The sequence below is a fragment of the Oncorhynchus masou genome, chromosome 28 (assembly GCF_036934945.1).
Source record: "Oncorhynchus masou masou isolate Uvic2021 chromosome 28, UVic_Omas_1.1, whole genome shotgun sequence".
Taxonomy (NCBI): Eukaryota; Metazoa; Chordata; class Actinopteri; order Salmoniformes; family Salmonidae; genus Oncorhynchus; species Oncorhynchus masou.
The window spans coordinates 51,426,208-51,438,793 of NC_088239.1; the positions used below are offsets into that span (position 1 = coordinate 51,426,208).

General features: G+C 44.1%; 1 protein-coding gene across 3 annotated transcripts in view; it reads left to right on the forward strand.

Moving 5' to 3' along the window:
* LOC135517822 (autism susceptibility gene 2 protein homolog) overlaps positions 1–12,359 on the forward strand; it is a 29,002-nt gene extending 16,643 nt beyond the window's left edge. Inside the window, exons 6-18 of one of the 3 annotated variants that reach the window (XM_064942449.1) lie at positions 916–964; positions 4,948–5,284; positions 5,387–5,607; positions 5,768–5,997; positions 7,987–8,037; positions 8,277–8,381; positions 8,505–8,573; positions 8,670–8,744; positions 9,032–9,167; positions 9,558–9,629; positions 9,844–9,927; positions 10,039–10,270; positions 10,361–12,359. In XM_064942449.1, coding sequence (XP_064798521.1) covers positions 916–964; positions 4,948–5,284; positions 5,387–5,607; positions 5,768–5,997; positions 7,987–8,037; positions 8,277–8,381; positions 8,505–8,573; positions 8,670–8,744; positions 9,032–9,167; positions 9,558–9,629; positions 9,844–9,927; positions 10,039–10,270; positions 10,361–11,390 — 2,691 coding nt within the window. In that variant the 3' untranslated portion in view covers positions 11,391–12,359. The remainder of the gene's footprint in view (positions 1–915; positions 965–4,947; positions 5,285–5,386; positions 5,608–5,767; positions 5,998–7,986; positions 8,038–8,276; positions 8,382–8,504; positions 8,574–8,669; positions 8,745–9,031; positions 9,168–9,557; positions 9,630–9,843; positions 9,928–10,038; positions 10,271–10,360) is intronic. The other 2 variants (XM_064942450.1, XM_064942451.1) reach the window with 2 other exon arrangements.
* Positions 12,360–12,586: the final 227 nt, after the last annotated feature.

Here is a 12,586-nt window from a genome sequence, read left to right on the forward strand (position 1 = left end):
TTTACAAAGGACAGAATGCTTAAAGATGAGGAATACACAGGAGCACATCAAATATAATATCACTACATAGCTTATTTAAGTGAAAATGGTTGAGTGTTTTAGGCTGTATGTGCGCGTGTGCGCGTGTGTGTGTGTGTGTGGACTCTGCTGCCTGGTATGACAATCTGGCCAATATTCAGCAATGTAATTAGAAACATACTGTTTTAAATGTAATTTATGGATTAGAATAAGATACTTAGCTACTAAGTTAATTTGTGTCATCCACTTTCTAATTTGTTTTTCACAAGGTAAATGTCATGGGCATTTACGTAATGCTCTTACATGAAAGAACTGACTGATTACATTAATTGCCTCTTAATGTGTAATCTATGTTGTCATGCTTTTTATTACACTGTCAAAAAGATGCATTCATTGAGCTGTCACATACTACATGAAGTTAGAATGGTTTCGATTTAATCTCATTCAGTTTCATTTACAAAACGTTCCCTCTCATGTCATTGGACAAGGTTCAGAGTTATGTCTCACCTTTTGTTCCTCTGATCTCATTTTCATTCATTTTACATTTCCATTTTAGTCATTTAGCAAACGCTCTCATCCAGAGCGATTTACAGTGGTAGTGAGTTGATACTTTTTCACACTGGTCCCCCATGGGAATAGAATCCACAAATCTGGCGTTGCAAGTGCCATGCTGTACCAACTGAGCCCCACGGGACCATACATTCATTGGGAACTTGAACACACCCCCCTGAGTGTGGCGCTGACGTCGAGTCTGGGAGTGGAGCAAGAGCCAGCATACCGGATGGTCCTGTTGATCGAGTGCTGTTAAAGATTACCATGGAAAAGCAATCACTTTTGGAGACAATTCCAGCACCAGACTCAAAATCCTAACCTTTTTATTTTCTCATCTTTACTCAGGTTTCAGGGATTGAGTCTGAAAAGTTCTTCACACTAAGGACAACTAATGGTAAGAATATGTTCACTCTCAATTTTCTTTGCACTTGACTTCTCTGTCCTTGCTTAGCTGTTGCTAAACAGAGTAGATATATTTGTCTCAGTGACATGCTCTTATATGCTTTTTCTGACATTCCATTTCTGTTCACTTGAATAAGGGCAACACCCCTTATTCACACCACACGATTATCAAGAATGACCTAATTGTTGTCTAGGTGTTGTGGCCATTGTAGTTTAAGGATACCCACACACTCTTAATTGTACAACGTGGTTTGACACTGAATGTCACTCTTCCCTGTGGAAAGTCTCTGAGCTAGAGGGATTTATGTTGAAGTAAAACAGAATAATGACGCAAGTGTTTTGACAGAGATGTGTGTGCATTTGAATGTGTTGAGTTGCGTGAAATAGTTGATAAATGCCTTCTACACAGTATTTTAGCTATGAATTGGGTTGAACCTCCACTTTCAGTGACTTAGCTGCTTCATTGGGGCTAGGAAGAAGTGATGTTTGGAGTCACACGTCATTCTCAATGAGACTACTGGCTCAAGCAAGTTTGTAATCTACTGCAATATTCCCTATTATCATCCTTAGCATCTCTTAGCAATTCCATATTGTGATCTAACTATAGCTTAAATTCAACAATTAAGTGCAAGAGAATGCCTCTCAAAGCAACATCACTGAATGGTATTTTTCCCATTCAGTATTCTTTACCCGACTGAGTTGTTGTTGCCTTATATGGGCAGCTTGATTGATTGTGTTCTTTTCACAACCCACGATTTCTCAAACTCAAAGCTCATTAGAACTAACGTGGTCACATTTCGCCTCATTTGGCCTGAAAGAGCCAAGCGGAGCCTCGCATCCAGGGCCAGGCAGCATAAAGCATGCTCTAATCCCACTGGCTAGCTGGCGGTGAGAACCTTTTAGAGCTGAACCCAGGGGTTTAATATGCCTTGTGAAAGCGATTAGAAGGTCTCTATTTAACTCTCCCTACCTCCAAGCTGCTTGTGGTGGGCTTTGGAGAGGGCATTTGTTGTTAGCTTTGGAGGTCTCTCATTGAGTCTTCCAATGAGCCGTCTGGACTTCAGCCTATTGAATGTTATGATTACAAAGAATGCTAAACACACCACTAGTCTCTCCCCAGGGCCCTCGGTTTTTGTCAGAGCTCAAAGACCGCAGGGAGTAGAGACTAGTGTTGTTTGGTGCTGGGAAAATAGGCTTTGTTGAATTATTTAATGATCATTACACTGTCTGTCTGGCTGTGAATGGAAAAAACAATGGTGCAACTAACAAATTGTGAGCACTTTGTAATATGAACATGCTCATTTGCCCAAGACATGAACCCAATGGCTGTTATGAAGCTGCTCGTTAGTAGCCTCATTGTTGTTTCTAGATGTAGGCCTAGTATCCAGTCATGGAGGCCACAGGACTAAGGCTTTTATCACCAGACAACAGAGATTAGGAGCTATTCACCACAATGAATGAAGGTTGTTTTAGCTAAGCATGAACACATACACTACATGACCAAAAGTATGTGGGCACCTGCTCATCAAACATCTCATTCCAAAATCATGGGCATTATGGAGTTGGTTCCCTCTTTGCAACTATAACAGCCTCCACACTTCTGGGAAGGCATTTCACTAGATGTTGGAACATTGCTGCAGGGACTTGCCTCCATTCAGCCACAAGAGAATTAGTGAGGACGGGGGCATTGTCATGCTGAAACAGGAAAGGGCCTTCCCCAAACTGTTGCCACAAAGTTGGAAGCACAGAATCGTCTAGAATGCCTTTGTATGCTGTAGCGTTAAGATTTCCCATCACTGGAACTAAGGGATTTAGCCCAAACCATGAAAAATCTAATGTTATTTGTCACATGCGCCAAATACAACAGAGTGAAATGCTTACTTACAAGCCCTAACCAACAATGCAGTTTAGAAATGTTTATATATATATATATATATATATATATATATATATAATAAATAAAAATAAAAATAATTAAAGAGCAGCAGTAAAATAACAATATCGAGGCTATATACAGGGGGTACCAGTACAGAGTCTATGTGCGGGGGCACCGGTTAGTCGATGTAATTAAGGTAATATGTACATGTAGGTAGAGTTATTAAGGTGACTATGCATAGATAATAGCAGAGTAGCAGCAGTGTAAAAGTGGGGGGCGGGCAATGCAAATAGTCTGGGTAGCCATTTGATTAGATGTTCAGGAGTCTTATGGCTTTGGGATAGAAGCTGTTTAGAAGCCTCTTGGACCTAGACTTGGTGCTCCTGTACCACTTGCCGTGCGGTAACAGAGAGAACAGTCTATGACTAGGGTGGCTGGAGTCTTTGACAATTTTTAGGGCCTTCTTCTGACACCGCCTGGTATAGAGGTCCTAGATGGCAGGAAGCTTGGCCCCAGTGATGTACTGGGCCGTACGCACTACCATCTGTAGTGCCCTGCGGTCGAAGGCCGAGCAGTTGCCATACCAGGCAGGGATGCAACCCGGATGTTGAACCTTCTGAGGACCCATGCCAAATCTTTTCAGTCTCGATGAGAATGGGGGCATGCTCTGTCATCCTTTTCCTGTAGTCCACAATCATCTCCTTTGTCTTGATCACGTTGTCGTGGCACCACATGGCCAGGTCACTGACCTCCTCCCTATAGGCTGTGTCGTCGTTGTCAGTGATCAGGCCTACCACTGTTGTGTCATCGGCAAACTTAATGATGGCCTTATTGATGAAGCCAGTGACTGATGTGGTTTACTCCTCAATGCCATCGGAAGAATCCCGGAACATATTCCAGTCTGTGCTAGCAAAACAGTCCTGTAGCTTAGCATCTGCTACATCTGACCACTTTTATATTGACCGAGTCACTGGGGCTTCCTGCTTGAATTTTTGCTGGATGAGCGTTTTCATGTTTGCTTATACAGCTCATTGAGTGTGGTATTAGTGCCAGCGTCGGTCTGTGGTGGTGTGTAGACAGCTATGAAAAATACAGATGAAAACTCTCTAGGTAAATAGTGTAGTGTGGCTATCTACAGCCCCAGATCATTATTCCGCCTCCACCAAACTTTACAGTTGGCACTATGCATCGGGGCAGGTAGCGTTCTCCTGGCATCTGCCAAACCCAGATTCGTCCGTCGGACTGCCAGATGGTGAAGCGTGATTCCTCACTCCTGAGAATGCGTTTCCACTGCTCCAGAGTCCAATGACGGCAAGCTTTACACCACTCCAGCCGACGCTTTGCATTGCACATGGTGATCTCAGGCTTGTGTGCGGCTGCTCTGCCATGAAAACCCATTTCATGAAGCTGCCGACGAACAGTTCTTGTGATGACAATGCTTCAAGAGGCAGTTTGGAACTTGTTAGTCAGTGTTGCAACCGAGATTTTTACGCACTTCAGCATTTGGCGGTCCCGTTCTGTGAGCTTGTGTGACCTACCAATTTTGCGGCGGAGCCGTTGTTGCTTCTAGACGTTTCCACTTAACAGTTGACTGGGACAGCAACAGGTCAGCAACAGGTGTGGCTGAAATAGCCAAATCCACTAAGCTGAAGGGGTGTCCACATACTATATATATAGTGTATAATAAGTTTCAGTATTTATCTAATGTGGGAAAGAATATTAAAGATGCACTATGCAGAAATCAATCTGCCATTTCCTGGTTTCTAACATTTTTATAGTTTGCCTAATTTCAGTTTATGTGACAAAACAAACAAGCAAGTATATAACCAAAAATATTGTATTTTCAGCTGTTTGAAGAAGAAAAAACTACTACCAGAGTACAAAACCGAATGTAAAAGACACAAAAAATGAAACTTAAGAACCGGAAGCATAGAAATAGCGCACATAGACTTTCTTTCAATGAGAATGACAGATCTATAACAACATTTGTATGTGAATTTGGTCGTTTCGCCCAAAAAAGTTACATATTGCAGCTTTAAATGATTCCGTCAGCTCTGTCAAACTGTGGTTGGTAACAAAGGTTCTCTGGTTGCTCATAGACATAGGCGTTGATGAGAGGGACGAGACGAAGGTGTGCAGCTCTGCCACAGTGTCAGGTCTACAACGCAGCCAGGAGCAGAGCAGCGACACACCCCTCGATCTGCCTGCTGCCAGTCCCGCCCCTGGCTCTCAGCCTGCTGGCAGCCCTGCCCCTGCAGCCCCTCTCACCAGCACCCGTACCACCAGCCCACTTCCTGCTGTGTGTGTGAAGAAGGAGAGGACGTCCCCTCGCAACACGACCACCCCAACTCTGCCAGGGTCAGGCCTATCCCAGGTCAAGAGAGAACCATTGTCACATCACCAGGGTCATCCCCTGTACATTGGTCTCCACAACAGGTAGGACATGGCATTGACTGTACTTGTTCAAACCATTTCATAATACTGATATCCTAGATGAGGTGATATTTATTTACAACCTTGCCTTTCTCCTCCCTACAGCAGCAGCATAGAGAGATCCCGCAAGCGAATCCTCCCATCATCCCCCCACCTCGGGCGCCATTCTTCTCCCTTGCCGGTCCTACCCCTGTCCGTCTCGGAGTTGCCCGCACCCCACTTCTTCCTGCCAGTTCACGGGCATCGCCGCCCGGCCATGTTCACAAGCCCTTTGGGATTACCAACCAATGGCATCGTAGGACACTCCACTGAAGCAGGCTACTCAGGTAAGAGGCTTGAACAGTAAAGGAGTTGGATATTGAAGGAGCCGTATAGGAGATAGATTGGTGTTTAGTGTACAACAGGTGTTGCTGGGGATACGGGTTGTGGGTGAGAAAGAGCCGTTTTTGTCATAGAGTATGACCCTTAACCTCTCACCCACAACAGAGCACGACCTGCTTCGCCAAGAACTGAACAACCGTTTCCTGGCGCAGACTGCAGAGAGAGGGACTGGCTCGGGGCCACCTCTGCTGAGGACAGAGTTCCACCAGCACACACACCAGCACCAACATCAACACCAGCACCAACTCACCTTCTTATCCTACCCCAATGGTTTGCCTCCTCCACCAGGCATCCTCTCTACAACCCCAAATATGGGTCGCACAGCTGACCTAAATGTAAGTCCAGTACATGGCCACCACAAACGGCTTCATGTGAGGTTAAAGGGTAACTCTCAAACCCAATTTCAGCTTTTTCCCAAGCCCTTCAAATAAAAAAATATGCATTCAGATGAGAAGTTGTGGGTGGGGGGAATTGCTCATAATTATTCGTTTTGGGGGTGGGTGAACATAGTTGTACCTGATCCCAACACTTTTTCACTAAAGCATACTTACCAGAAGTCCGCTGGCACGCTCTGATAATAAAATGATGTGCATCATGAGCAAATACGACTCTGGACAGTTGGCTCACAGTGGTAAGGCGCCAAGTTCCTGACATCTATTGCCACTTTCCGTGTAAATTCGAATCCCCCATGGGGCGCAAAAAAAAATAGTTGAAATGTAGACTGACATTTATTGCGCTATTCTGTTGGGAAGAATAGTGCAATCATCACCTTGAAATTGAAGATTAGGTGCTCAATTCAATCCAACCTGCATTGCAGTGTTTACGCAGTAGCTCTTTTTCCAATGGTGAAATTAACTCAGATTGATCTTGGGTACTGTATAAAAACCTACAACTACGACCAGGGGGACCCCTCTCACAGGTATGCTTTCACTTTTCGGAATTAGAAGTGTGTGGGCACGGGATGAAAATGGTAAATAAAAGATTTGATTCATGTGGGATAAGAAATCGCAGTAATTGAGTCTACCGTCTTAGTGGACTGCGCCCCCAATCATCCATAGCAGCTGGGGGAAAACACAGTGAGTTGACATGACCACCATTGTCATCTATTTCTTGTTATGATGGATGTAGCTATGAATATAAACATATAATCCTCATAGCCTACTTGTGTTTTTTCCTTCGTTAAAGGAGGAATGGAACTGTGAAGCACAAAACTTTGAATTTGGTCATATGCGGAAAAGTGCCTTACTGCCTTTTGAATTTTGTATAACGTCAGTAGTCCGAGTCAAGGAAGCATCTTGCTTTTCCAGTAAACCTTGAGGTGGTACCACCCAGCACATCTAGAAGGGAGTGTATTTCATACCGAACCCCTCCCTTGAGATGACCTAGAGGAACCTTCTCGAGGTGCTTCTACATCACCGTTTGAATGGTGGAGTTGAACCTCTAGCGGAAAAAAATAGCTAGATTTACTACAACGAACTGTCAAAATGAAGACCAGAATTGACATGTTTCACTATAACTAAGCCTAAAACATCTGGTATGGTTTTCACAACAGTTTTACTCTTTAATGTTATCAAAACCCACATTCATTGTGAGGAACATTTTAGGTCACCCAGAAACGAGAGAGGGATAACGCTGTGCTTTGTTTTTGCTGTTTTCTGAACTCAATCTCCTTAATAGTGTAGCCTCAGGCTCAGCAGCCGCCTCCTTGACTCTGGGGAAAACCTTGTGTTAGTTTCACATCTCAAATATCAAACTCTTTATTACAGTATCTCAACATAACAGAAATATCTGATACAGTCCCTGAGAGACACATTTTAGCTTTCAGCCGTTTAAAACTTTTTTCCACCCACCAGGGAACATTTTGAAATATTTCATCATACTGGGAAAAAATGTACGAGCCCTGAAATGGCTGGCTGTTCCACTGACAGCTCAGTAAAGCCAGTGGAAATGGATCTCATGGCTGTTTTGACACACTCAAAGCCCTGCTGTCAGGATAAAATGACTGTGCCGCAGCAGAAGGAATGAGGTCATTAGAGTGCTTTTGATCGTGGGTAATTGCTCATGGACGCTTTTGCCAGCATTGGCAGGGCTTCAGTTGGGTTTAAACAGCCAAGATATGGAAACTCTGAACATAGCCATCCGAAGTGTGTACATGCATCTGTTAACCAGTCAATGAGCTGGTTTAGCTGCGTAGATGTCAGCACTAGATCAGGACTTGAAGATGAAAAAAATGCTCAAAAACAATAATTTGTAGCGTTTTTACATTGATGTTTCTTCTTTGTCTAATATTGTTAATGTTACTTACAACATGTTTTGTCTTTCAGTTGGAAAAGTACCCAGCTAAACTGGAAAACCCCTACATAAGACATAAAAATGTAAGTGAAAGTACTGCTTTCAGAAAGAAAGATGGGGATATGTTCCTTTGGATTACTTTTCAAATGAATTATTTTTTATTATAATACGATTCTCAATGATTCTCAGTTATTTGTTGATTTACTCCATACTACCTCAGAAGTACAGTCACAGATCTTCTCTGAGCATACAAAGTTATTTTGTTTACCCTAAAGTCATACTTCATTTATTCTTACCTTAACCTATGTGTGGTCTTGCCCAGTTCTTCCCCTCTTACCCCTCAGCGATGCCTGGCATGCCAGCCCTGCACCCCCACTCAGGACCCCCAGGGCCCTTCAGCTCTCTGCAAGGAGCCTTCCAGCCCAAGGTCCATAACACATCACTGACTCCCTCAGTCTGTCTGTCTCTCTTTCATTACCCAGTGTTATCCCCCCCACCCCCCACACATGCTGTTCTCAGTCTAAACACCTGACTTCCCATCTCTCCCTAGTCTAATCCTATGGATGTGGCAACACGGCCAGGAGAAGTTCCTCACAATCTCCTACCAAAGGGCCTACGGGTATATGCCATTTGCCAGCCTTATGTAAGCTTGTTGACAGAATTCTAGCCCTCAGGTTTAAGACTAATCAAATTATTTTCCTTCTATTTATTCTAGCAGAAGTCTGGCAAATGGTGTGCAATGCATGCCCAGATCGCCTGGCAGATTCAACACCACCAGCAGAGGATGAAGGTACTTCAGATGTGTTCCTTTATTTCACTCAATGCAGCGAAAGTTTCAAATAGCGGTACAAATCAAATCCAAATCAGATCAAACTTTATTTGTGACATGCACCGGATGCAACAAGTGGAGACCTTGCCGTGAAATTCTGACTTACAATAATCAGTGAAGTTATGCTTTCTGTATCCTCCTCGGTCTCAGCAACTCACCTCTCAATCTCTATTGAGCTTTTAATCTTCTCTCTCTCACCTCCTCTGTCAATCTCTCTCCTCCCCATTTTATCTGTCTATCTTTAACAGCACATGCGCTTTGATCCACATAAGCTGAATATGAGCGGGGTGAAGCTGGACCTGTTTAGTCGGCCAGCTGCTCCGGGTCTTCCTCCTGGACTGTCCTTTGGCCATGACCTGGCCCGACCTCTCCTGTCCTCCTCAGGTTAGCCAGCCCATTCCATTTTCATATTCATTATTGTGGGTGTTAAATGAGGATCTATGTGCAGTTATGATGATTTTGTACGGCCTTGGGAGCAACTGTGTTGGTTGCTTACTGTAGAGATGACATGTTTACTTTATATATCCCTTTATGTCAATGTGAGTGTGGTTGATTCGTAGAAAAATAAATTGGCGTGCAACTCAAATCTATAGACTAACAGAAAGTCTTCGGTGCGGAGTATAAAAATGCATAGTGAAAAGAAGGAAAACAGCTATTTCTTTTGCAGTTTTACTGTATTTTAGCAGCAGCAGAGGTCAACAAAAAGACACGTTTTGGCAACAACCTTCGTCAGTGTGGTTGATTCACTCACTACTGTACCTTCACCCCCTACAGGTCATTTGTCTGCATCACCATTCAGCGCCGCCACTCATCACGTCCACTATTTACCTGCTAGCCACCTCACTGGTAAGTGCCATAGGCTGCTGGTGCAACGTCTAAATAATGATGTTTAAAGTCCAAGACAATTCAGCAATAAGGCACAAGAGGCAGTGCTGTATTATGAATACAGTCACAAGTAAACGGCATTGTTCGGCCCGACGTGATAGCATCAGCATCCAGGATCCAAACAACCAGTTTTAGAATAAACATTAAGAGGTGCCATTCTTGTGATGTTCCTCAGATCCATTTGGACGAGCTAGTCACTATGGAAACCTTGGACAACTGGCAACTAATGCATTTGGCGGCCTGGGTGCCTCTTCTATTGGTAAGTTTTCGCTCTCAAATAATTGACCTCAACCAAAGACAACCTACTGTTTTAACTAAATTAGTAAATTGATTGATTTGATTGAAAATACATCAACCCTTCCTCTCTCAGGCCCAGGCAGCCTGTTTGGTGGAAGGCAGAGCCATGGGTTGTCAGGTTTTGTCAGCCCCCCTCAGGAAACCTGTAACCGCCTGCACCGAACGCCCCCCTCCTTCCCCACACCTCCAGCACTGTCCAGGCCTGCTGATGTGGACCGCAAGCCCACGGTCCATAGCAGCGAGAGGGAAAGGGAAGCTAAGAAAAGGGATCACTCTGCTACCAAGGAGGAGTCGGAGAGAGACGGGTCAGTGACAGCCTTACTGTGGAAATGGCATTTCCTATCCATAAAGGCCTTCAAAGGTTGTGATAAAATAATATTCTGTCCTCTCTATAGGAATACTCTGGAAAGAAGCCATCAGTCCACCCACACATCCTCAGGCTTTCAGATTAGTAACCTGATTGGCAGCAGCAGCCCAGGGAGGAAGAGGAGCAGCCCAGATCAGGGACCCCAGGCTGAGAGGGAGGGCAGCTCTCTTGGGAGAGTCCAGGTGAAGCAGAGCTCCTCTCCAGCGCTGGAGGTGCAGGATAGAGGATCTTCAACCCCATACACCACAGTGAAGAACCACCAATCCAACGAGAACACACAAACTCTGAAGGGACCTTTAAAGATAAAGCAGGAGCGCAGAGATGAGCCAGAGGTTATGGCTGGGCCACCGGAGTGTACCCTCTTACTCCCACCAGGCCACTCTCAGGCTCCATACCCCTCAAGGCACAACCACTTCCCCACCGCAGGCATGCTTCAGAGCAGTCATCTACCTCACTCTCTACCCCTCTCCATGAGCCCCGTGCACCCAGTGAGTAGCCTCAGTGCAATGGAGCGAGCCCGTATCCAGCCCTTCATGGGGGTCAGTACACTAGCCGCAGGTCGAAACCACCATGTGTCCCCTCACCTTTCAGGCCACTGGGACCCACTTCGAGACCCCTACAGAGGGCTGTACCTGCAGAGCCAGCAGGTACATTTGACCTATGACCCTGAGAGAGGCCACAGACAGCGGGAGCAACACCCCCACCCACAGCAGTACTTACAGGACAGGCACCGGCAAGCAGAGGAGAGGGCAAGGCTGCACCAGCTTCAGGGCTCTCCCATGGAGGGCCACCTAGCCCACACACCCACCTTTGTGTCCTCTCTGGGTGGGGTGATGTACCCTAAGCTCAGCCCCTCAGCTCCACACAGTGGCCATCTGAACAGAACTCCACAGACTGTCACTCTTAGTGCCCCACCCCCTCTGGTGCCCACCTCCACCACCACCACAACCCCTGGCAGACCTGCCACTCCTCGAAAGACCACGCCCACTAGTGCCCCACCCTCTGGGGACCCCACCCCATCCTGCAAAGCCAAAGAGGTAGAGGTGGAGGCACAGTAGCATGGTAGTCTCTTAGAAAAAAGCGACAAGACTGGGATCCTTTTAAATACACATTACACACTCAACTTGATGAAATGTCTCGCTTTTTAAAATGAAAAAGCTCTAAGTCAAAATTGTGTATTGTAGATTATTTGTTAATAAATCAGAAGTTTAAGTAGTGAGTCTGCATAGAAACTGTTGAATAAGTTGAATAACTGATGTTGGATAATGTTATTTGATAGTAATATATGATGTTTTTTCATGTTTGTAAGATTTCCGTGTACAGACGTAGATTTTATGAATTTGTATATTTTTTATGTTGTGTAATGCATTACATTGTTCTTTATTACACATTTATCAACAGGTAAAACAGAAAATAGATGTTCTCCTTTTGATAGTTCGTCTTAGATGTGACCATGTTTCCTACCTGAAAATGTTATTGACTTTTACCTTCTGTAAATATTCACATAACCTGTCATTTGTTTCTATAAATAATGTCTATTTAAACAAAAAACGTAATTACTTGATAATTCATTCTTATTTTCACGTGCATCAGCAGTGCTCCCTCTTGTGGCAGACTTGGTACAAAATGCAGAATGTCCACTTGGAATTGATGGGACAGGGTTCAATAGTTCAACTAAATGCTGAGTCTAAACACGGATTTGATTTAATTCCTTTTAGATTATCAAGTGTCGAAGGTCACCAGATGTGTGTAGTTTGCAGTAAACAAATAGCATATAACATGACCATAAAGCTACCTTTTATGAAATCCTCATGTTGTATCAGACAAGCACATACAACCGGTGCACCAAAGTGGAGAGTATATTTATCAAATTCCATTGTCTGAGGAAAAGACAGCCGCATGTTCTTGTTTATTTTTGTGTTGTGGATATTTTGGCGCTCATTTGCGCCAAGCCTTACAGTGTGCTTTTCAACTAATCTATTTGTGTTTAAAAGTAATAAATAGTAATTGAAAGTATATGTACAGTATATGTTGCCGGATGTAACATGTTTATGTATTTTACATTTTCAAATCAAATCTAAGTAAAACGGGTGAGGGTTAAAAGTCAAATGTTCCTCAATAAAGCAGAAATTATTAGCCTACAAATAAGTATTCACCCTCCTGGATTTAAAAATAAATAAATAATTCCTCTCGGACCATCAGGGTGGCACAAGTAATAATGGCACGGAGTCCCGAATTTAGAATAATCTTCAGT